At 52.4% G+C, this 22,072-nt stretch overlaps 1 protein-coding gene across 1 annotated transcript in view; it reads left to right on the plus strand.

Annotated features, from left to right (window-relative positions):
- The first annotated feature begins 2,164 nt into the window (after window positions 1-2,164).
- The window catches only part of ST8SIA1 (ST8 alpha-N-acetyl-neuraminide alpha-2,8-sialyltransferase 1), a 75,109-nt gene continuing 55,201 nt past the window's right edge, over window positions 2,165-22,072 (plus strand). The window contains exon 1 of the mRNA XM_029047321.1: window positions 2,165-2,433. Within this exon, the coding sequence (XP_028903154.1) occupies window positions 2,165-2,433 (269 nt within the window). The remainder of the gene's footprint in view (window positions 2,434-22,072) is intronic.

Here is a 22,072-nt window from a genome sequence, read left to right on the forward strand (position 1 = left end):
GACTGAGCTCCCCACTTTTCCTCTTCTCCCCTTCCCTTCTGCATCCCCCTGAAGTGCTCCCTTTGCTCTTCCCCCCTCCCAGCCCCACACCACTGATGTCCAGATGGGTCATTTTATTTATTTCTATTCCCGTCTGTCTCCCCGCCTCTAGACTGTGAGCTGGTTATGGGCAGGGTTTGTCACTCTTTATTGCCCTACTGTACTTTCCCCAGTGCTCTGCTGCCCAGCCCCGGGACGCTGCCCCTAGATGGGTCCCTAAGGTCCTAGACAGAGACCCCCCCCCCCCCCGAAGACCACCCCCCACAATCCATCCGAGGTCCTAGACAGAGTCCCACCCCCATTCCCCATCCATCCCCAGCAGGCCCCTTTTCTGGGGTGGGAAGCATAAGGAGGGAGAGAGGGAGAGCAGGGAGAAGAGGAGGAGGAAGAGGAGGAGATGGGGAAGAGGGAAGGAGGAGGAGGAGAAGAAAGAGGAAATTGGGGGGAAGGGCTGGGGAAGGAGAGAGGTTTCTCCTGCTCTTGTCACCGGGGATGGAGGCCAAGGAGGGAAGGAAGGAGAGAGGGAAGGAAGGAGGGGGGAGGGAAGGAAGGAGGGGGGAGGGAAGGAAGGAGGGGAGAGGGAAGGAAAGAGGGGAGAGGGAAGGAAGGAGGGGAGAGGGAAGGAAGGAGGGGAGAGGGAAGGAAGGAGGAAGGGATGAAGGGAGGGATGGAAGAAGGAATGGAAGGAAGGAGGGAGGGAAGGTGGGAGGGAGGGAAGGAGGGAGGGAAGGATGGAAGGAGGAAAGGGGGGATGGAAGGAGGGAGGGAGGATGGAAGGAAGGAAGGAGCGAGGGATGGAAGGAGGGAGGGATGGAAGGAAGGAAGGAAGGAGCGAGGGATGAAAGGAGGGAGGGATGGAAGGAAGGAGGGAGGGTGGGACGGTAGGAAGGGAGGAGGGAGGAAGGCTGGGAGAGAGAGAGAGGAACGAAGGAAGCAAGAAAGGAAGAAGGAGCGTAAGGAGGAATTGAAGAAAGGAAGGAAGGAGAAAGGGAAGGAAGGAGGAATGGAAGGATGAAAGGAGAAGCCAAGGATGGGAGGGAAGGAGGGATGGAAGGGAGGGGAGGAGAGAGGGAAGGAAGGAAGGAGGGAGGGAAGGAGAAAAGGAAAAGAGGGAGGAGGGGAAGGAGGAGAGGGAGGAGGATGGTTCGGCAGGGGGCGGGGTAAGGGGCGGGGGCGGGGGCTGCGGCAGAGACGGCCGGCAGCCGGAGGAGGAGAGATCTTCGTCTCCCCCGCCCCGCCCCCAGCCATCTCTGGGCCGGCCGCCCACGTCCACGGGCGGGACCCCGACACGGCCGGCGGTGGGGGCCAGACAGGGAGCCAGAGGGAGAGACGGGCGGGCGGAGCGGCAGCCCCACACCCCGAGGCCCTGCTTCGGCTCCAGAAACTTGCCCATCCGAAGCCACGGAAAACCGCCGCTGCCTGCGGGAGGGAACGGGGCTGGGGCTGGGGCTGGGGCTGGGGCTGGGGCTGGATGCTGGATGCGTCTGGTCCTGGGCAGGACCGGCTCGGGGGTGTCCGATCTGTGTCTGTCTGTCTCTCTCTGTGTGTGTGCGGGTCTTGTGCAGGCCGGGGGGTGGAGAGGGGAGGTGGTGAGTGTGTGTGTGTGTGACCGTCCGTGTCTGTGTGCTACTGTGTGATCGTGCCCAGGGGGTGTGCGGGCCTGGCCCTGTCACAGGGTCGGTGGGGGAGTGAGTGTGCAGGGGCGGGGGGCCTGCCTCTCTGTGGGTCTGGGTCTGTGAGTGTCCGTGGGGGTGAGTGTGCGGGGCCGTCCCTCTGTGTGTGCCTCTGTCTCTGTGTGTGTGTGTGTGTGTGTGAGAGCGTGCAGGCCGGTCCCTCTGTGTGTGCCTGTGTCTGTGAGTGTGTGTGTGTGTGTCTGAGCCCGCAGGCCGGTCCCTCTGTGTGTGCCTGTGTCTGTGAGTGTCTGTGTGTGTGTGTGTGTGAGCGTGCAGGCCGGTCCCTCTGCGTGTGTCTGTGTCTGTGAGTGTGTGTGTGAGCGTGCAGGCCGGCCCCTCTGTGTGTGCCCCCCCCCCCCCGCGTGTGTGTGTGTGTGTGCTTGCGTGTGAGCCCGTGGGGCGGAGGGGATGGGGAGCCCGGCCCCCCGCCTCTGAAGCCCCGGGCCGGGGGGATGTCGGAGCGTGCGGGGGGCGGGCGCGGCGGTCGGGCGTGGGGGGCTCGGTGCGGGGCGCTGGGGCGGGTGCGGGTGCGGGTGGGGCGCGGGGTGGGGGGCGGGGTGCGGCTGCCGGTGGGGGCGGGGGCGCTGGGGGTCCTGGTCCTCTGCTGGCTCTACGTCTTCCCCGCCGAGCGGCTGCCCCAGGCCGACGACGTCCTCGACGCCCTAAGGGCCGCGCGGGCCCCGCCCTGGGCGCCCAACCACACCGCCCTGCGACGCTTCAGGTACCGCTGCCGCCCCCGGACCCCCTTTTCTCCGTCCCGCCTCCTCCCCATCCCCCCTCCTCCACCCCCCCATCCCTCTCCTCCATCCTCCCTTCTCCCCGTCCCCTATCTTCCTTCCCTTTCTTCCATCCTCCCTTCTCCCCGTCCCCTTCCCCCATCTTCCTTCCCTTTCCTCCATCCTCCCTTCTCCCCGTCCCCCCCTTCCCCTATCCCTCATCTCGCATCCCCCTTCCCCCATCCCTCTTCCCCTTCCCTCTCCCCCTTCCCCCTTCCCCCTCCCCATCTCCCTTCTCACCATCCCCCCATGTTCCCATCCCCTGCACCCCTCTCCCCGCCCCCCCGCCCTTCCTGTCTCCTCCAGCCCTTCTCCACCCCCACCCCCGGTCCCTCCCGGCTCCTCTTCCTCTCTGCCCTCGGGCCCTGCCCCCCCCCCCCTGCCCTTCCCCACTCTTTTCCCCTTTCTCCCCTCCGCCCTTCTCTCCTTTACTCCTCTCCCCCGGCCCTTAATGACTCTTTTCCCTTTCTCCCCTTCTCTTTCTTTTCCCTTTCTCCCCTATCCTTCTCTCCCTAATCTCCCCCTATCCTTTCCCCTCCCTCTCTCCCCTACTCTTTCCTCTCCCTTTCTCCCCTGCCCTTCCCCCCTTTCTCTTTCCTCTCCTTTTCTCCCCTGCCTTTCTCTCCCCTACCCTTCTTCTCCCCTCCTCCCCTACCCTGCTCTCCCTGCCTTTCTTGGCTCTTTTCCCTTTCTCCCCTACCCTTCTCTCCCCTATCTTTTCCCCTCCCTCTCTCCCCCGTCCTTCTCCCCCTTCTCTTTCTTCTCCCTCTTTTCCCTACCCTTTCTTCTCTTTCTCCCCTGCCCTTCTCCCCTTTCTCTTTCTTCTCCCTCTCTCTCCACTACCCTTTCCTCTCTCTTTCTCCCCTGCCTTTCTTTCCCTTTCTCTTCTCCCTTTGTCCCCTATCTTGCTCTCCCTTCTCTTCTTCCCTGGCCCTTGCCTGTTCTTCTCCCTCTCTTCCCTGGCCCTTCCCTGCTCTTCTTCCTCTCTCCCCCGGCCCTTCTCCACTCTTCTCCCTTTCTCCCTACCGTTTCTTTTCCCTTTCTCCCCTGTCCTTCTTTTCCTTCTCTTTTCCTCTGGCCCTTCTCCCTCCCTCCCTCTATCCTTCACCCCCGGCCCTTCTCAGCTCTGTTCCCTTTCTCCCCTGCCCTTCTCCCCCTTCTCTTTTCCCTTTCTCTCCTGCCCTTCTCCCCCTTCTCTTTTCCCTTTCTCCCCTGCCCTTCTCCCCCTTCTCTTTTCCTTTTCTCCCCTGCCCTTCTTCCCCTTCTCTTCTCTTCCGGCCCTTTCCTGCTCTTCTCCCTCTCGCCTCTACCCTTTTCCCCCAGGCCTTCTCAGCTCTTCTCCCGCTGCCTTTCTCTGCTCTTCTACCTTTCTCCCAATGCCCTTCTCCCCCTGCCTTTCTTTGCTCTTCTCCCTTTCTCCCAATACCTTTCTCCCCCTTCCTTTCTCTGCTCTTTTTTTCCTTTTCTCCCCTTCCCCACATCCCCTGGCCCTTCTCCCTCCGCCTGCCCCTGCCTTCCCTCCATCCCTCCATCCATCCCTCCTTCCCTCCCTCCCTCCTTCTCTCCATGCCCTGTTCTGTCCTGTCCTCCCTGCTCCTCTCCCCGTCTCCCCCCGTCCCCTTACCCCTCCCCAATTTCCCTTTTTGCCCCCTTCCCGGCTCCTCACCCCTGCCCACCATTTCCCTTCCCCTTTCCCATTCTTCTTTTATTTTTTCTTCTTTTTCGTCGTCTTCTCCTTTCTCCCCTTGCACCGTCGCCCACCCACCCCCTCGCCTTTTCCCGCCCCCGCCTCGGGAGAGGATGTCCGCTTTGCAGGGATCCCCAGCCCCCGCTGTACGGCTGACCCGGGGATAGTGCTTCCCCCGACCCCAGTCCCCCCGGCCACCCCCCGGCCTCCCCGGAGAGATGGACGCGGTCGGCGGCCGGACCGGGCCGGACCGGGCCAGGCCGGGAGTGGGGGCTCTCCTCATCCTGACGTGCGTGTCCCCAACGCACAGCTGCTGCCGGCTTTGTTCCTTTCTGACAGAAGGAGGGGGAGATGGTCAGTCTCCTTGTCTCTGAGTCTGGGTCGCTGGTGGGGAGGGGTCTGCCCATTGCCCCTCTCGCTCCCAGCTTGGGGTTCCAAATTGAGGAGTGGGAAGACCCTCTGGGATTCCAACCGCAGCCCCGGCCCAGGCCCGGGGGTGGGGGAAGGTTGGAGGTCGGTGGCCTTGCCCTCTCCAGGAGCCCGCTCGGGCGACTGACCCTGAGCCTACGGATGCCTGGAGGTCTTCCCCTTTGCCCTCTGACCCCCGCCCCCTCCCCATTCACAAGGGGCAGGCCGTGAGGACGGTGCAGTTAGATCAGGCCCCAGTGCAAGCCTGGCTGCCAGGGGTTCCTCAGGACCAGCCTGGGTTTTGGGAGGGAAGGGGGTTATCGGGCGCCCGGGGCACCCGAGAGTGGGTGGGCTGCAGCCCCTGCCCTCTCTCCCCCCCAGAGTGCAGCCTCAGGGTGGGGGAGAGAAGGGGACGCAGCAAAACTGACCCGAGGGAGGCTGCGGGGGCGGGTCCGTGTAACCCCCTCCTTCTCTGCCCCCATCAGTTCCTGAGGAATTGAGATCATTTATTTGTCTTTCTGGAAACATCTGGCTTTCTCCCCTCGCCACCGGTTTTCTCCCCCCTCCTCTTACTAACGCCCAGAGGCAAGGTCATGGAGGCGGCGGAGGCCCCGGGCTTCTGTTTTGTTTGTTTTTCGGAGAAAGGAGGCAGAAACCTGGATGGCAGGGCCCTTGGCCGGAGCCAAGCGAGGCTCGCTGTGGAAAACAGGCCAGCTGCCCTCAAAAGCCCCCTTTGTCCCCGGTGTCGGCAGGAAGGTCGCAGAGACCTGAGCTGTTGGAATCGAACTCACCCGCGTGAGTCGTGGGGGCGTGTGCTCACACACAAACACCCGCATGGACACACAGGCCTGCACCCCCACCCACCTCCAGACACGGCCCCGGACATCCTTCCCCACATCACCAGATTCTCCTCCGCTTCGCATCACCAGCTTCCCCTCTGCTTCTCGCTCTCTGCGAACAGAGAGCATTTCAGGCAGCAGAAGGGCGAAGCGTAATAGCTTCGTAATAGCTTTCCCCGATCCTGGGGTTTTCTTTTTCTTGTTTTTTTTTTATGGTCTTTGTTAAGCGCCTATTATAGCCCGGGCACTGTACTAAGCGCCAGAGGAGATACAAGCGAATCGGGTTGTCCCCCATGGGCCGGGGAGGGTCACGGTCTTCAATCCCCCTTTTACAGATGAGGGGGCCGAGGTCCGGGGAGTGAAGTGACTTGCCCACGCAGCGGGCAAGTGGCGGAGCCGGGGATTAGAACCCGGGTCCTTCTGACTCCCGGGCTCTATCTAGCCACTAGGACACGGGGCTTCTCGAAGGTTGAAAGGAGCCCTTCTCTGGTGCATGAAGGAGAAAATCTGCGCCAGAGAGGCTCCTCGCAGCTGGCAAGGAGACAGTGAAGGAGAAAAGGCTTCCTTCGTAAGGGGAGAGGCAGGCAGATCTCTTGAGATTCAAAGTGCGTGTGCTTGACTAACTGTGGCTAGTGTCTGTGACTAAAGGGGAAAGAGTCATATCGAGGCAGCTGTTTTTCTCTGGAGGAGCGGAGAGAAAGCCCTGTTCTGCCGCGCTTCGGCGGGTTTCTCCACATGTATGTGCAGGACCGTATCTGGTATCGGTTTAGCTGGTAATAATACTAGCAGTGATGATATTTACGGTATCGGTTAAGCGCTTACTCTGCCAAGCGCTGGGGGTAGATCCGAGGTCATCGGGTTGTCCCGCGTGGAGCTCTCAGTCTTCATCCCCATTCTACAGATGAGGTCGCTGAGGTACAGAGAAGCGAAGCGGCTTGCCCAAGGTCACACAGAAAGACGAGCGGCGGAGCCGGGACGAGAACCCACGTCCTCTGACTCCCAAGCCCGGGCTCTTGCCACTAAATCGTGCTGCTTCTCTAGCTGGGAGATGAAGATGAATTTGAGGCCTTCCCAGACTAAGCCCCCCTTTTCCTCATCTCACGCTCCGGGTCGCCCCGGCTCTCTCCCTTTGCTCTCCCCCACTCCCCACCCCGCAGCACTTGTGTATCTATATACATAACTATAATTCTATTTATTTACACTGATGCCTCTACTTATTTTGATGTGTACATACCTATAATTCTATCTATTTAAATTGATGCCTGTTTACTTGTTTTGATATCTGTCTCCCCGCCCCCCAGACTATAAGCCCGGCGTGGGCAGGGATGGTCTCTCTTTATTGCTGAATTGTACTTTCCAAGCACTGAGTACAGTGCTCTGCACACAGTAAGCGCTCATACGATTGAATGAGTAAATGAATACCCAGAAGACAGTGCTAAGCAGGGCATTATTCGTCCTGTCGTTCCGTAGACTTTTTCAGTATCAGTTTAGCTGGGAGACGAATACCAATTCTGTACCCAGAGGAAGATGCTAGGTATCGTCTCTGCCTATGAAGAGCAGTTTAAGGCAGTTCTTTCCCATCAATCAATGGATTTGTTCCATAGGCGGTTCAATAGTCTATAATCAGTTTAGCTGGGAGACGATGATCAATTCTGTACCCAGAAGAAGTTGCTCGGTATCATCTCTGCCTATGAAGGGCAGATTAAGGCAATTCTTGTCAATCAATCAATCAATCAATCAGTGGATTTGTTATGTGCTGTATGCAGAGCCCTGTACTAAATGCTTGGGAAAGGACAATAGATTAAGTAGATAGGATCCCTCCCCTCAAGGAATTTGAAGGCTACTCTGGGCAGAGCACTGTTCTGAGAGCTTGGGGGAATAAAATAGAGTAGGTAGACTCGAGCCCCTCCTTCTAGGAACTTAAAGTCGTCTGAGGACAGAGCACGTTTCTGAGAACTTGGGAGAATAAAATAGAGTAGGTAGACTTGAACCCCTCCTTCAAGGAACTTAAATTCTACCATAGGCAGAGCACGGTTCTGTGAGCTTGGGAGAGTATACTAGAATATAGGAAGATTCTATCCTCTCCTTCAAGGAACTTAAAGTCTTCTGAGGGAGGAGCACTATTCTGAGAGCTTGGGAGAGTAAACTAGAATAGGTAGACTCAAACCTCTCCTTCAAGGGACTTAAAGTCTACAGTAGGCAGAGCACTGTTCTAAGAACTTGGGAGAGAAAACTTGAGGGGGTAGACTCGAACCCCTCCTTCAAGGAACTTAAAGTCTACAGTAGGCAGAGCACTGTTCTGATGACTCCGGAGAGTAAAATAGTGTAGGTAGATTTGATCCCTGCCTTCGAGGAGCTTATAGTCTACTGGGTGCAGAGCACTGGACTGAGCACTTGGGAGAGCACGGTAGAGTTATCCATTTTGATGGTAGTGATGCCCGTCTACTCGTTTTGTTTTGTTGTCTGTCTCCCCCTTCTAGACTGAGCACATTGTCAGGTAGGGATTGCGTCTATCTGTTGCCCAATTCTGCTTTCCAAGCGCTTAGTACAGTGCTCTGGACACAGTAAGCGCTTAATAAATGCGATTGAATGAATGAATGGAGTGAGCAGATGTCAGCTCACTGTGGGCGGGGACTGGGTTTATTATTGGATCGTCATCTCCCGAGCGCTTAGTACAGTGCTCTGGACACAGTAAGCTCTCAATAAATACGATCGAATGAATGAATGCAAGTGATCCCGGCACTCGAGGGGCTGACAGTCTACCGTGGGCAGAACACTGTACTGAGCGCTTGGGCCACTATAATAGAGTAAGTAAACCTGATCCCTGCCCTCAAGAAGGCTGAATACTGAGTGGTCAGGAGAGTACAATCGGTTAAGCAGACACGATTCCTGTCCTCACGAACTAACAGTAAAAAGGATTTTTATTGACAGTGAGGCTGGAGGTGGTGGGCGTCCTAGGTCCAAATCTCATCGTCGGGGGAGGTCCAGCGTGGGGGTGTCCGGCTTTGACAATCCTCGCGGTGTGGCTGGCGGTCTTGGTGGTGGACTGAGCAGATTTGCCCACCTCCCACCTCTGCTGGCTCCCAGACCTTCATAATAATAATAATAATAACAATGTTAGTATTTGTAAAGCGCTTACTTTGTGCAGAGCACTGTTCTAAGCGCTGGGGTAATGATAATGTTGGTATTTGTTAAGCGCTTACTATGTGCAGAGCACTGTTCTAAGCGCTGGGGGAGATACAGGGTAATCACAGTTAATCCCCATTTCACAGATGAGGTAACTGAGGCACAGAGAAGTGAAGTGACGCCCACAGTCACACAGCTGACAAGTGGCAGAGCCCGGAGTCGAACCCATGACCTCTGACTTCGAAACTCAGGCTCTTTCCACCGAGCCATGCTGTTCTAAGTGCTGGGGGAGATACAGGGTAATCAGGTTGTCCCACATAAGGCTCACAGTCTTAATCCCCATTTTACAGATGAGGGAACTGAGGCACGGAGAAGTGAAGTGACTTGCCCCCAGTCACCCAGCTGATGGGGCGGAGCCAGAATTACAGAATACAGTCAACCAGTCCATCACATTTATTGAATGCTTCCTATTTATTTCTATTAATGTCTGTCTCCCCCTCTAGACTCTAAGCTCGTTGTGGGCGGGGAATGTATCCGTTTATTGTTGAATTGTCCTCTTCCAAGCGCCTAGTACAGTGCTCCGCACACAGTCAGCGCTTGGTAAATACGACATTGACTAATTTTGACCCCGACTTCCCTTGAGTCACCTGCCTTCCCCAAATGAGTCTATTTCTCCTCCAGTAATTCGTCAGCAAAGCAGACAACAAGGAGACTAAGCGGAATGATCGTCTCTTTAGACCGTAAGCTTCTTGTGAGCGAGGAATGTTCCTACCCACTCTGTTGGGGCGTCCTCTCCCAAAAGCTTAGTTCAGTGCTCCGCACACAGTAAGCCCTCAGGAAATGCCATTTACTGATGATGATAATAATAACTTTGATATCTCTTTCATGCTTAACACGTGCCAAGAACTTTACTGATCGCTGGGGTTGATGCACGACAATCAGGTCTGACGCAGGCCCTGCCCCCCATGGGGCCCACAGTCCAAGAAGAAGGGAGAACAGGCAATAAATCCCCATTTTACAGAGAAGGGAACCGAGGCACAGAGAAGTTAAGTGACTTGCCCAAGGACACCCAGCCGGCAAGTGGGATTAGAATGCAGGTCCTCCGACTCCCAGGCCCGGGCTCTTTCCTCAAAGCCAGTCACTAGGATGGATAAAGAGCAGATGATTCATCAATCAATTGATAATAATAATAATAATGATAATGTTGGTATTTGTTAAACGCTTACTATGTGCTGAGCACTGTTCTAAGCGCTGGGAGAGATACAGGGTCATCAGGTTGTCCCATGTGAGGCTCACAGTCTTAATCCCCGTTTTACAGATGAGGGAACTGAGGCACAGAGAAGTTAAGTGACTTGCCCACAGTTACACAACTGACAGGTGGTGGAGCGGGGATTAGAACCCATGACCTCTGACTCCCAAGCCCCTGCTCTTTCCACTGAGCCACGCTGCTTCTCTCTCATTATAATACTAATAATGGTTTTTGTTAAGCACTTACTATGTGCCGAGCACTGTTCTAAGCGCTGGGGTAGACATAGGGGAATCAGGTTGTCCCACGGGGGGCTCACAGTCTTCACCCCCATTTTACAGATAAGGGAACTGAGGCACAGAGAATAATAATAATAATAATAATAATAATAATGGTATTTGTTAAGCACTCACTGTGTGCCAAGCACTGTTCTAAGTGCTGGGATAGATACAAATAAAATAAATGTTGGTATTTGTTAAGTGCTTACTATCTGCAAAGCACTGTTCTAAGCACTGGGGGATATAAGGTGATCAGGTTGCCCCACGTGGGGCTCACAGACTTAATACCCATTCTACAGAGAAGCAGCATGGCTCAGTGGAAAGAGCCCAGGCTTGGGAGTCAGAGGTCATGAGTTCGAATCCCTGCTCTGCCACTTGTCAGCTGTGTGACTGTGGGCGAGTCACTTCTCTGGGCCTCAGTGACCTCATCTGGAAAATGGGGATGAAGACTGTGAGCCTCATGTGGGACAACCTGATGACCCCGTATCTGCCCCAGCGCTTAGAACAGTGCTCTGCACATAGTAAGCGCTTAACAAATACCGACATTATTATTATTATTAGATGAGGTCACTGAGGCAGAGAGAAATGAAATGACTTGCCCAAAGTCCCACAGACAGGTGGCAGAGCTGGGATTAGAACCCACGACCTCTGACTCCCAAGCCTGTGCTCTTTCCACTAAGCCACGCTGCTTCCCTGTCCCGGGCTCTTGCCACTAAGCATGTATTTATTGAGCGCTTACTGTATGCAGAGCACTGTAGTAAACCCCTGGGGGAGTGCAATACAATGGAGCTGGTTGACGCATACCCTGCCCACAATGAGATTCATTCAATTCATTCATTCAGTAGTATTTATTGAGCGCTTACTATGTGCAGAGCACTGGACTAAGCGCTTGGAATGGACAAATGGGCAACAGATAGAGACAGTCTCTGCCCTCTGACGGGCTTACGGTCTAATCGGGGGAGACGGACAGACATTTAGAGGTCAGTAAGGATGTCTTTAATATTGCAAAAGAACAGAGAAGCAGTGTTGTTGATAAGGCATTTGTTAAGCGCTTACTTTGTGCCGAGCACTGTTCAGGTTGTCAGCTCTTGGAGGACGTGTTCTGTTCTAAATGCTCAGCAGACTGCTGAATAAGGTCACATCTCCTCCAAGAGGAGGAAGTCACCCCCTCTCAACTCCGCAGCACTTATGTATATATTTTAATTATCTATTATAAATCATTTATTTCTATTAACGTCCGTCTCCCCCTCTAAACGCCAAGCTTGTTGTGGGCGGGGAACGTGTCTACCAACTCGGTTATACTGCCCTCTTCCAAGTGCTTAGCCCAGTGCTCGGCACACAGCGAGCGTTCAATAAATAGCATCGAACGAACGGATGAATGAAAGAGTAGTAATAATAATGATGGTGTTTGTTAAGCACTTACTATGTGCTGAGCACTGTTCTAAGCGCTGGGGGAGATACAAGGCAAACAGGTTGTCCCACTTGGGGTTCACGGTCTTCATCCCCATTCGACAGACGAGGTAATAGTAATAATAATGTTGGTGTTTGTTAAGCGCTTACTATGTGCTGAGCACTGTTCTAAGCGCTGGGGGAGATACAAGGCAAACAGGTTGTCCTATGTGGGGTTCACGGTCTTCATCCCTATTTTACAGATGAGGTAATAATAATAACGTTAGTGTTTGTTAAGCACCTACTATGTGCCGAGCACTGTTCTAAGCGCTGGAGGGAGATACAAGGCAAAAAGGTTGTCCCATGTGGAATTCACAGTCTTCATCCCCATTTTCCACATGCGGTAACTGAGGCCCAGAGAAGTGAAGTGGCTTGCCCAAAGTCACAAAGCAGACAAATGGCGGAGCCGGGATTAGAACCCACAACCTCTGACTCCCAAGCCCAGGTTCTTTCCACCGAGCCATGCTGAAAGCGCTCAATACATACAATTGATCGATTGATACAATAGGCTAAGCGGCCATGGTCCTTTTCTAACAAACAGGCAGCTGTATTGACTTTCGGACATATTGGGACCCCTGGAACTGACCTGCTGTTTTTTGAATGTTTCCAAGGGCCTTCACATGGGCGATCTCACGATCCTCTCGCAAGCCCCGTGGGAAGAGAGAGAATCCGGGAGCAGTCTGAACGACGGCTAGCTGAAGCGAGTGGGGTTCACTAAGAGCTCGGGAGAGAGTGCTATATAACAGTGTAAGAGACACGTTCACTGTCCGAACGAGCCAACAATCTAGAGGGAAGGACAGACATGAATTCATTCATTCAATGGTATTTATTGAGCGCTTACTATGTGCAGAGCACTGTACTAAGCGCTTGGAATGGACAATTCGGCAACAGATAGAGACGATCCCTGTCCAGTGACGGGCTTACGGTCTAACCAATAGAATGACCGATCTGGACAGAAGTGGTGTGGGGCTGGGAGGGGGGATGAATGAAGGGAGCGAGTCAGGGGGACTCAGAAGGGAGTGGGAGAAGAGGAAAGGGGGGCTCGGTCTGGGAAGGCTTCTGGGAGGAGGTGGGCCTTCAGTAAGGCTTTGAACGGGGGAGAGACTTTGTCTGTCGGTTATGAGGAAGGAGGGCGATCCAGGCCAGAGGTGGGGTGTGGGCAAGAGGTCGGTGGCGGGACGGGGGAGATGGAGGCCTAGGGAGTATTCATTCATTCAATGGTATTTATTGAGCGCTTACTATGTGCAGAGCACTGGACTAAGCACTTGGAATGAACAAGTCGGCAACAGATAGAGACGGTCCCCGCCGTTTGACGGGCTCACGGTCTGATCGGGGGAGACGGACGGACGAGAACGATGGCGATAGATAGAGTCGAGGGGAAGGATGTCTCGTAAAAACCGATGGCGACTAAATAGAATCGAGGCGATGGACATCTCATTAACAAAATGAATAGGGTGACGAAAATATATACGCTCGAGCGGACGAGTACGGTGCCGAGGGGAGGGGAAGGGAGAAGGGGAGGAGTGGAGGGAGATGGGGGGAAAAGAGGGTTTAGCCGTGGAGAGGTGAAGGGGGGGCGGTAGAGGGAGTAGAGGGAGAAGGGGAGCTCGGTCTGGGAAGGCCTCTCGGAGGAGGTGAGTTTTAAGTAGGGTTTCGAAGAGGGGAAGAGAATCAATTTGGCGGAGGGGAGGAGGGAGGGCGTTCCGGGACCGCGGGAGGACGCGGCCCGGGGGTCGACGGCGGGATGGGCGAGACCGAGGGCCGGCGAGGAGGTGGGCCGCGGAGGAGCGGAGCGGGCGGGGTGGGCGGTAGAAAGAGAGAAGGGAGGAGAGGTAGGAAGGGGCGAGGTGATGGACAGCCTCGAAGCCTAGAGTGAGAAGTTTTTGTTGGGAGCGGAGGTCGATAGGCAACCGCTGGAGGTGTTTAAGAAGAGGAGTGACAGGCCCAGATCGTTTAGATTGGCATTAGAGGAGCGGAGCGTGCGGGAGAAGGAGAGAAGGGAGGTGAGGTAGGAGGGGGCAGGAAGATGGACGGCTTTAAAGCCGGTGACCAGGAGAGAGATCCGAGTAAAGCTGCGGGGACTGTGGGGTGACTTGGGGAGAAAGCTGGACACCCACGGTGGGTCTCAGTGGCGAGGGGGAAGAGCCACGATTTTATAAGCTGCATCGATTTCCGGCAAAACGGGGGAAGGTTGAGGGGGAGAGGGGCTATTGCCTTGGGGAGTCATTCATTCATTCATTTGATAGTATCTATTGAGTGCTTACTATGCGCAGAGCACTGTACTAAGCGTGGGGAATGTACAATTTGGCAAAAGAGAGATACAGTCCCTCCAATGATGGGCTCACAATCTAATTTTGATTCTATTTATCGTGATTAAGTTGTCTTGTTTTTGTCCGTCTGTCTCCCCCGATTTGACTGTAAGCCCGTCAGTGGGCAGGGATTGTCTCTATCCGTTGCCGAATTATACATTCCGAGTGCTTAGTACAGTGCTCTGCACAGAGTAAGCGCTCAATAAATACAATTGAATGAATGAATGAATGAATATTCAGGGGAGAGTCTGAGTCTCCCAACACACAGTCCCACAGACCAGACGTTTGGGTTGATCCTTGCTCTATGATGTCTAACCCCCATCTCTGTGAGGTAATAATAATAGTAATCGTGCTGTTTGTTAAGTGCTCATTATGTGTTAGGCATTGTACTAAGCCCTGGGGTCCTGTCTTAGGCCATCGAGTCGTCTCCGAGATACAAGATGATCGGGTCGGACTCAGTCCCTGTCCCAATTGGAGCTCTTGGTCTTAATCCCCGTGATGATGATCATGATAATAAGGGTATTTCTTAAGCGCTTACTAGGTGGCAGGTCCTGGGGTAAATACAAGATAATCAGGTCAGACATAGTCCCTGTCCCACGTGGGGCTCACGGTCTTCATCCCCATTTGACAGACGAGGGAACTGAGGCCCAGGGAACTGAGGCCCAGGGAAGTGAAGTGACTTTCCCAAGGTCACACAGCAGGCGATAAGTGACAGAGCCGGGATTAGAACCCAGGTCCTTCTGACTCCCAGGCCTGTGCTCTAGTCATCAGGCCACGCCGTTATGACCATACCTGTCATTTATTTATTAATTAATTTATTTATATAGATGCCTGCTCGCTGTGGGGAGAGAATGTGTCTGTTTATTGTTAGGTTGTCCACTCCCAAGCACTTAGTACTGCGCTCTGCACACAGTACGCGCTCAATAAATACGACTGAATGAATGAATGAATGAATGAATGAATGAATGGATGGATGCTTCTCTCCCCACTTAGACATGAGACCCATGTGGGACAGGGACTGCGTCTGACCTGATTATGTCACTGTAGCTCGATCTCTCCGAGGCCGACCTCTCGCCCACGTCCTGCTTCTGGCCTAGAACGCCCTCCCTTTGTCTATCCAACAGACAATGACTCTCCCCCACTTCAAAGCCTTATTGAGCGCCCACCTCCTCCAAGAAGCCTTCCCTAAGCCCCCCTTTCCTCTTCTCCCACTCCCTTCTGCGTCCCCCGACTCGCTCCCTTCTTCATCCCTCCCTCCCAGCCCCGCACCACTTAGGTTCATATCCGTCATTTATTTATTTCTCTTCATGTCTGTCTCCACCTCTAAACTTCGACCTTGTTGTGGGCTTGGATTGTGTCTGTTTTATTCTGTTAGGGTGGTCTCCCAAGTGCTTAGTACAGTGCTCTGCACTCAATAAATAGGGCTGATTGATTGCTTGATCAACTCAAGTGCTTGAACAATGCGTGGCTCAGTGGAAAGAGCCTGGGCTTCGGAGTCAGAGGTCATGGGTTCGACTCCCGGCCCTGCCACTTGTCAGCTGTGTGACTGTGGGTGAGTCACTTCACTTCTCTGTACCTCAGTGACCTCATCTGTAAAAAGGGGATTAACTGTGAGCCTCACGTGGGACAACCTGATGACCCTGTATCTCCCCCAGCGCTTAGAACAGTGCTCTGCACATAGTAAGCGCTCAATAAATACCAACATTATCATTATATTATTAGTATCACATTATTAATTGTTATCATGAAGTTCCGTCGAGGCGTGTCCGATTCGTAGCGACTCCTTGGATATACTTATAGTTGGATATACTTATCCAACTTATCTGTTGCCGACTTGTTCATCCCAAGCGCTTAGTACAGTGCTCTGCACATAGTAAGCGCTCAATAAATAAATACTATTGAATATACTTTCTCCGGAAGGTCCTGTCCTCCGCACTGATCCGCAAACTTTCTAACAGTTCTTCCGTTATCGTTAGGACACGCAAATTCGTGAAGCGTTCCCCATTTTCCAGACAATTATCAATGCTACTATTATTTTCCTTATTTTCTTCTTATTATCACTAGTACTAAAATAAGAAAAATAATAATCATAATGGATCGGAGCTCTTTGCATCGTTCCCTGTGGAGAACTATCCCTTGTTCAGAGCGCTTCCGCCTGGCACTCTTTTCACAGAACCAACGGAGGAGGGTAGTCATTCATTCAGTCGTATTTATTGAGCGCTTACTGTGTGCAGAGCACTGTACTGAACGCTTGGGAAAGTACACTACAACCATGAATGGACACATTCCCTTCCCCGAAGGAGCTTACAGTCTAAAGAGGGAAGACAGACATGAATAGAAATAAATAAATGAGAGCTAGGGACATAAGTGGGGCTGGGAGGGGGGATGAAATAAAGGACCAAGTCAGGGTGACGCAGAAGGGAGTGGGAGAAGAGGAAAGGAGGGCGCAGTCAGGGAAGGCCTCAGTCTGCTGTGTGACTGTGGGCAAGTTGCTTTGCGTCTCTGCGCATCAGCGACCTCATTTGGGGATTAAAACTGTGAGCAAAGGGTAAAAAGAGAGTGCGGGAGCTCCTCTGCCTGGCCTAAGCACTTTTATAATAATGATGGCATTCGTTAAGCACTTACTATATGCAAAGCACTGTTCTAAGCGCTGGCGAGGGTACAAGGTGATCGGGTTGTCCCACGTGGGGTTCACAGTCTCAATCCCCATTTTACAGATGAGGGAACTGAGGCACAGAGAAGTTAAGTGACTTGTCCGAGTCACAGAGCTGACAAGCGGCAGAGCCGGGATTTGAACCCATGACCTCTGACTCCCAAGCCCGGGCTCTTTCCACTGAGCCATGCTGCTTTTCTTAATGTTGGTATTTGTTAAGCGTTTACTGTGTGCCGAGCACTGTTCTAAGCACTGGGGTAGATACAGGGTCATCAGGTTGTCCCACGTGAGGCGCACATTTAATCCCCATTTTCCAGATGAGGTAACTGAGGTACAGAGAAGTGAAGTGACTTGCCCACAGTCACACAGCTGACAGGTGGCAGAGCAGGGATTCGAACCCACGACCTCTGATTCCCAAGCCCGGGCTCTTTCCACTGAGCCACTTTTCCTCTCCCGCCTCGACCTCTGCGTCAGCCTCCTCGCTGACCTCCCAGCCTCCTGCCTCTCCCCCCTCCAGACTTCACTCCGCTGCCCGCGTCATTCTCTAAAACCTGATTCTGGCCGCCTCTCCCCCCTCCTCCAAACCTCCAGGGGTTGCCCGTTAATAATAATAGCAATAATAATTATGGCATTTGTTAAGCACTTACTATGTGTGCACTGTAGTAAGCGCTGGGGTGGCTACAAGCAAATCGGGTTGGACACAATCCCTGTCCCACGTGGGGCTCGCAGTCTTCATCCCCATTTTATAGATGAGGGAACTGAGGCACGGAGAAGTCAAGTGGCTTGCCCAAGGCCACACAGCAGACGGCGGCAGAGCTGGGATTAGAACCCATGACCTGCTGACTCCCAGGAAGACACTTCAGATTTTCAGCTTTGACCATCTTCAGCCGTTACAAATCAGCTTTCATTCAATCATTCAGTCGTATTTATTGAGCACTGTGTGCAGAGCACTGTACTGAGCGCTAGGAAAGTACAATGCACTCTTCATTCCGATCAAGGTACTTTTCCTCACTGACCTCGTTCTTGTCTCCCACCACCAACCTCTTCTTGCTCATGCCTCCTCCCTAACCTGGGTCTTCTCCTTCCCACCCGGCAGGCAACAACTCAGAACCCAGAGGGACCCGGGTGCTAATCCCGGCTCCGCTCCCTGTCTGCTGTGTGACCTCGGGCGAGTCACGTCACTTCCCTGGGCCTCTGTTACCTCACCTGAACAGTGGGGATTCAGACTACGGGCCCCTTGTGGGACAATTCGTCGTGGACAGGAATGTGTCGATTTGATGTTCTGTTGTCCTCTCCCAAGTGCTTAGTACAGTGCTTTGCCCACAGGAAGTGCTCAATAAATAGGACTGAATGCATGAATGAATGAATGACAGGGACTGTGCGTGGCTTAGTGGGTAGAGCCCGGGCTTGGGAGTCAGAGGTCGTGGCTTCTAATCCCGGCTCCGCCATTTGTCAGCTGGGTGACTTTGGGCAAGTCACTTCACTTCTCTGGGCCTCAGTTCCCTCATCCGTAAAATGGGGATGAAGACTGGAAGCCCCACGTAGGACAACCTGATCACCTTGTATCTAACCCAGCGCTTAGAACAGTGCTGGGCACATGGTGAGCTCTTAACAAATACCATCGCTATTATTATTATTTAACTTGATGGGCTTGTATCTGCCCCAGCGCTTAGAACAGGGCCTGGTGCATAGTAAGTGCTTAAAAATACCATTAAATACCACACGAAACAACACCCCTCCTATCCCCAAAACACTCTGAAATCACATATCTTCCAGAAAGCCTTCCCTGATTAATTTTTAATCTCCACATTTTATATCCTCCCAACTCAGCACTTTTTCAACACCTGATCATTTGATCTCCCCCCGCCCCAGCCCAACCCCACGATATTTCTGTAAATATTTTTATGCTCTACGGTTTCCCCTCTCCCTAATCTATTTTTTGGTCCATCTCCGCTGTGCGCTGTAAGCTATTTGTTGAGTTTCAAGGACGAGGACTACGTCTTCCCCATCTGTTGTATTTATATTTTCCCAAGCATTTAGTACATTGTTCTGCCCAGAGTTCATGATCAATCCATCAATCCTATTTATTGAGCGGCGCTTTCAGGTGGGTCCCCTCTGTCTTCTCTAATTCTCTGCCCACAATGAGCTCACTGATCGATTGATTTATATTCTGTTTATTCTTCCTATTGGTAATTCATTTTCATATCTGCCTCCCCCGCTTGATGGCTGAGGACAGGATCGTATCTTCTAGCGTGGCAGAGAAAGTTTCTACCAGCTCTGGATTTGTATACTCTTATAATAATAATAATGATGATGGCATTTGTTAAGTGCTTACTATATGCCAGGCACTGTACACTATGCTCTGGGGTGGATTCAAGCAAATTGATTAGACTGTAAGCCCGTCAAAGGGCAGGGACCGCCTCTATCTGTTACCGATTTGCACATTCCAAGCGCTTAGTACAGTGCTCTGCACATAGTAAGTGCTCAATAAATACTATTGAAATCAAGTTGGACACAGTCCATGTCCCACATGGGGCTCACAGTCTCAATACCCATTTGACAGATGAGGTATCTGAGGCCCAGAGAAGTGAAGTGACTCTCCCAGGGTCACACAGCACACAGTGGAGGAGCTGGAATTAGAACCCATGACCTTCTGACTCCCAGGCCCAAGCTCTATCCTCTGTGCCATGCTGCTTCTATGTGCCAGGCACTGTTCTAAGCCCTGGGGGTAGGTACATTCAATTTAATTCATATTTATTGAGCGCTTAGTGTGTGCAAAGCACTGTACTAAGTACTTAAAGAACTTAGTACTTAGAGAAGCAGCGTGGCTCAGTGGAAAGAGCCCAAGAGCCCGGACCTGGGAGTCAGAGGTCATGGGTTCTAATCCCGCTTCCGCTGCTTGTCAGCTGTGTGACTGTGGGCAAGTCATTGAACTTCTCTGGGCCTCAGTTACCTCATCTGTAAAATGGGGGCTAAAACTGTGAACCCCATGTGGGACAACCTGATGACCTCGTATCCCCCCAGTGCTTAGAACAGTGCTTTGCACATAGTAAGCGCTTAAATGCCATCATTATTATTATTACGTAGGGGAGTACATTAGGACACATTCCCTGTCCACCATGGGGTCACAGTCTAGAGGGGGAGACAGACATTAATATATATAAATATATAAATCATTAGTCCCACAGTCTTAATCGCCATTTTACAGTTTCATTCACTGTCCACCACGAGGTCACAGTCTAGAGGGAGAGACAGACATTAATACATAAAAATAAATATATAAATCATTAGTCCCACAGTCTTAATCGCCATTTTACAGTTCCATTCCCTGTCCACCACGAAGTCACAGTCTAGAGGGAGAGACAGACATTAATATATATAAATAAATACATAAATCATTAGTCTCACAGTCAGCGTGGCTCAGTGGAAAGAGCCTGGGCTTCGGAGTCAGAGGTCATGAGTTCGACTCCCGGCTCTGCCACTTGTCAGCTGTGGGACTGTGGGCGAGTCACTTAACTTCTCTATACCTCAGTTAACTCATCTGTAAAATGGGGATTAAGATTGTGAGCCTCACGTGGGACAACCTGATGACCCTGGATCTACCCAAGAGCTTAGAACAGTGCTCGGCACATAGTAAGCACTTAACAAATACCAACATTATCATTATTAATCGCCATTTTACAGTTCCATTCCCTGTCCACCACGAAGTCACAGTCTAGAGGGGGAGACAGACATTAATATATATAAATAAATACATAAATCATTAGTCCCACAGTCTTAATCGCCATTTTACAGTTCCATTCTCTCTCCACCACGAGGTCACAGTCTAGGGGGGAGACAGACATTAATATACATAAATAAATACATAAATCACTAGTCCCACAGTCTTAATCCCCATTTTACAGTTGAAGCACCTGAGGCCCAGAGAAGGGAAGTGACTTACCCAAGCTCACCCAGCAGGCAGACCAACTGAGGGACTCCAGTGGAGCTGGGAAACGGGAAGGGTACTGATCTTGAATTTTCAGAAACGACCACGTTCATTCATTCATGATTCACGATTAGACTGTGAGCCCGTCAATGGGCGGGGATTGTCTCTATCTGTTGCCGAATTGTCCATTCCAAGCGCTTAGTACAGTGCTCTGCACATAGTAAGCGCTCAATAAATACTATTGAATGAATTCATTCATTCGGTCATATTTACTGAGCGCTTACTGCATGCAGAGCCCTGTACTGAGCGCTTGGGAGAGGACAATACAGCAATAAACGGACACATTTCCTGCCCACAGGGAGCTGACAGTCTAGTACCGGGGGAGACGGACATGAATAGAAATAAATAAATGATCTGGACAGGAGTGATGTGGGCCTGAGAGGGGGGATGAAGAAAGGGAGCGAGTCAGGGTGACGCAGAAGGGAGTGGGAGAAGAGGAAAGGAAGGCGCAGTCCTGGAAGGCTTCTTGGAGGAGGAGGTGGGCCTTCAGTAAGGCTTTGGAGGCCGGGAGTGGAATTGTCTGTGGGATTGGAGGCGGGAGGGAATTCCGGGCCAGAGGCGGGACGTGGGTCGGGGGTCGGAGGCGGGACGGGCGAGATTGAGGCCCACCTCTCAATCTCTCTGTCCCATTCTGGTAATAATAATGACGATGGCATTTGTGAAGTGCTTACTATGTGCCAAGCACTGTTCTAAGTGCTGGGAGAGATACGAGGTCATCAGGGTGTCCCACGTGGGGCTCACAGTCTTCATCCCCATTTTACAGATGAGGGAACTGAGGTCCAGAGAAGTGAAGTGACTTGCTCAGAGTTCTGATCTCGCTGTTACTTAGGTACAGGGGGATTTTGATAAAACTTCCCCTGGGCGCCGGCATTTCCCGCTCCAAACCCCTCCGGTAGCTGGACCGGCAGAGCTGGGGACGCGAAAGAATAGACATTCACACCGTCTCTAATATAGTTTTAATTAAGTTTCACATCCTGTAAGCAGGAAGGCCCCAGCTCCAAACACTTCCTGCATACTAATTTGGGTTTTTTAGAAACATTCCCTCCGTCTCTAGTCGACAGGCGGCATGGCGGAGCCCGGGTAGAGCCTGGTAGTCAGAAGGTCGTGGGTTCTAATCCCGGCTCCGCCTCTTGCCAGCTGTGTGACTCTGGGCAAGTCACTCACTTCTCTGGGCCTCAGTGACCTCATCTGGAAAATGTGGATTAAATCTGTGAGCCCCACGTGGGACAACTGATCACCTGGCATCCCCCCCTCTGCTTAGAACAGTGCTTTGCACATAGTAAGCACTTAAATACCCCCATTATTATTATTATTATTATTATTAATCCCGTCTCCTCAACTTGTCTGCTGTGTGACCTTGGGCAAGTCATTTTACTTCTCTGCGCTTCAGTTACTTCCTCGGTGAAACGGAGATTAAGACTGTGAGCCCGATGTGGGATGGGGACTGTGTTTCACCCATTTGCTTATATCTACTCCAGCGCTTAGTACATTTCCTGGCACATAGTAAGTGCTTAACAAATACCAAATTATTATTTTTATTATTAATCCCAGCTCCACCACTTGTCTGCTGTGTGACCTTGGGCAAGTCACTTCATTTCTCT

Source organism: Ornithorhynchus anatinus, chromosome 2 (genome assembly GCF_004115215.2).
Source record: "Ornithorhynchus anatinus isolate Pmale09 chromosome 2, mOrnAna1.pri.v4, whole genome shotgun sequence".
In the NCBI taxonomy this organism is placed as follows: domain Eukaryota; kingdom Metazoa; phylum Chordata; class Mammalia; order Monotremata; family Ornithorhynchidae; genus Ornithorhynchus; species Ornithorhynchus anatinus.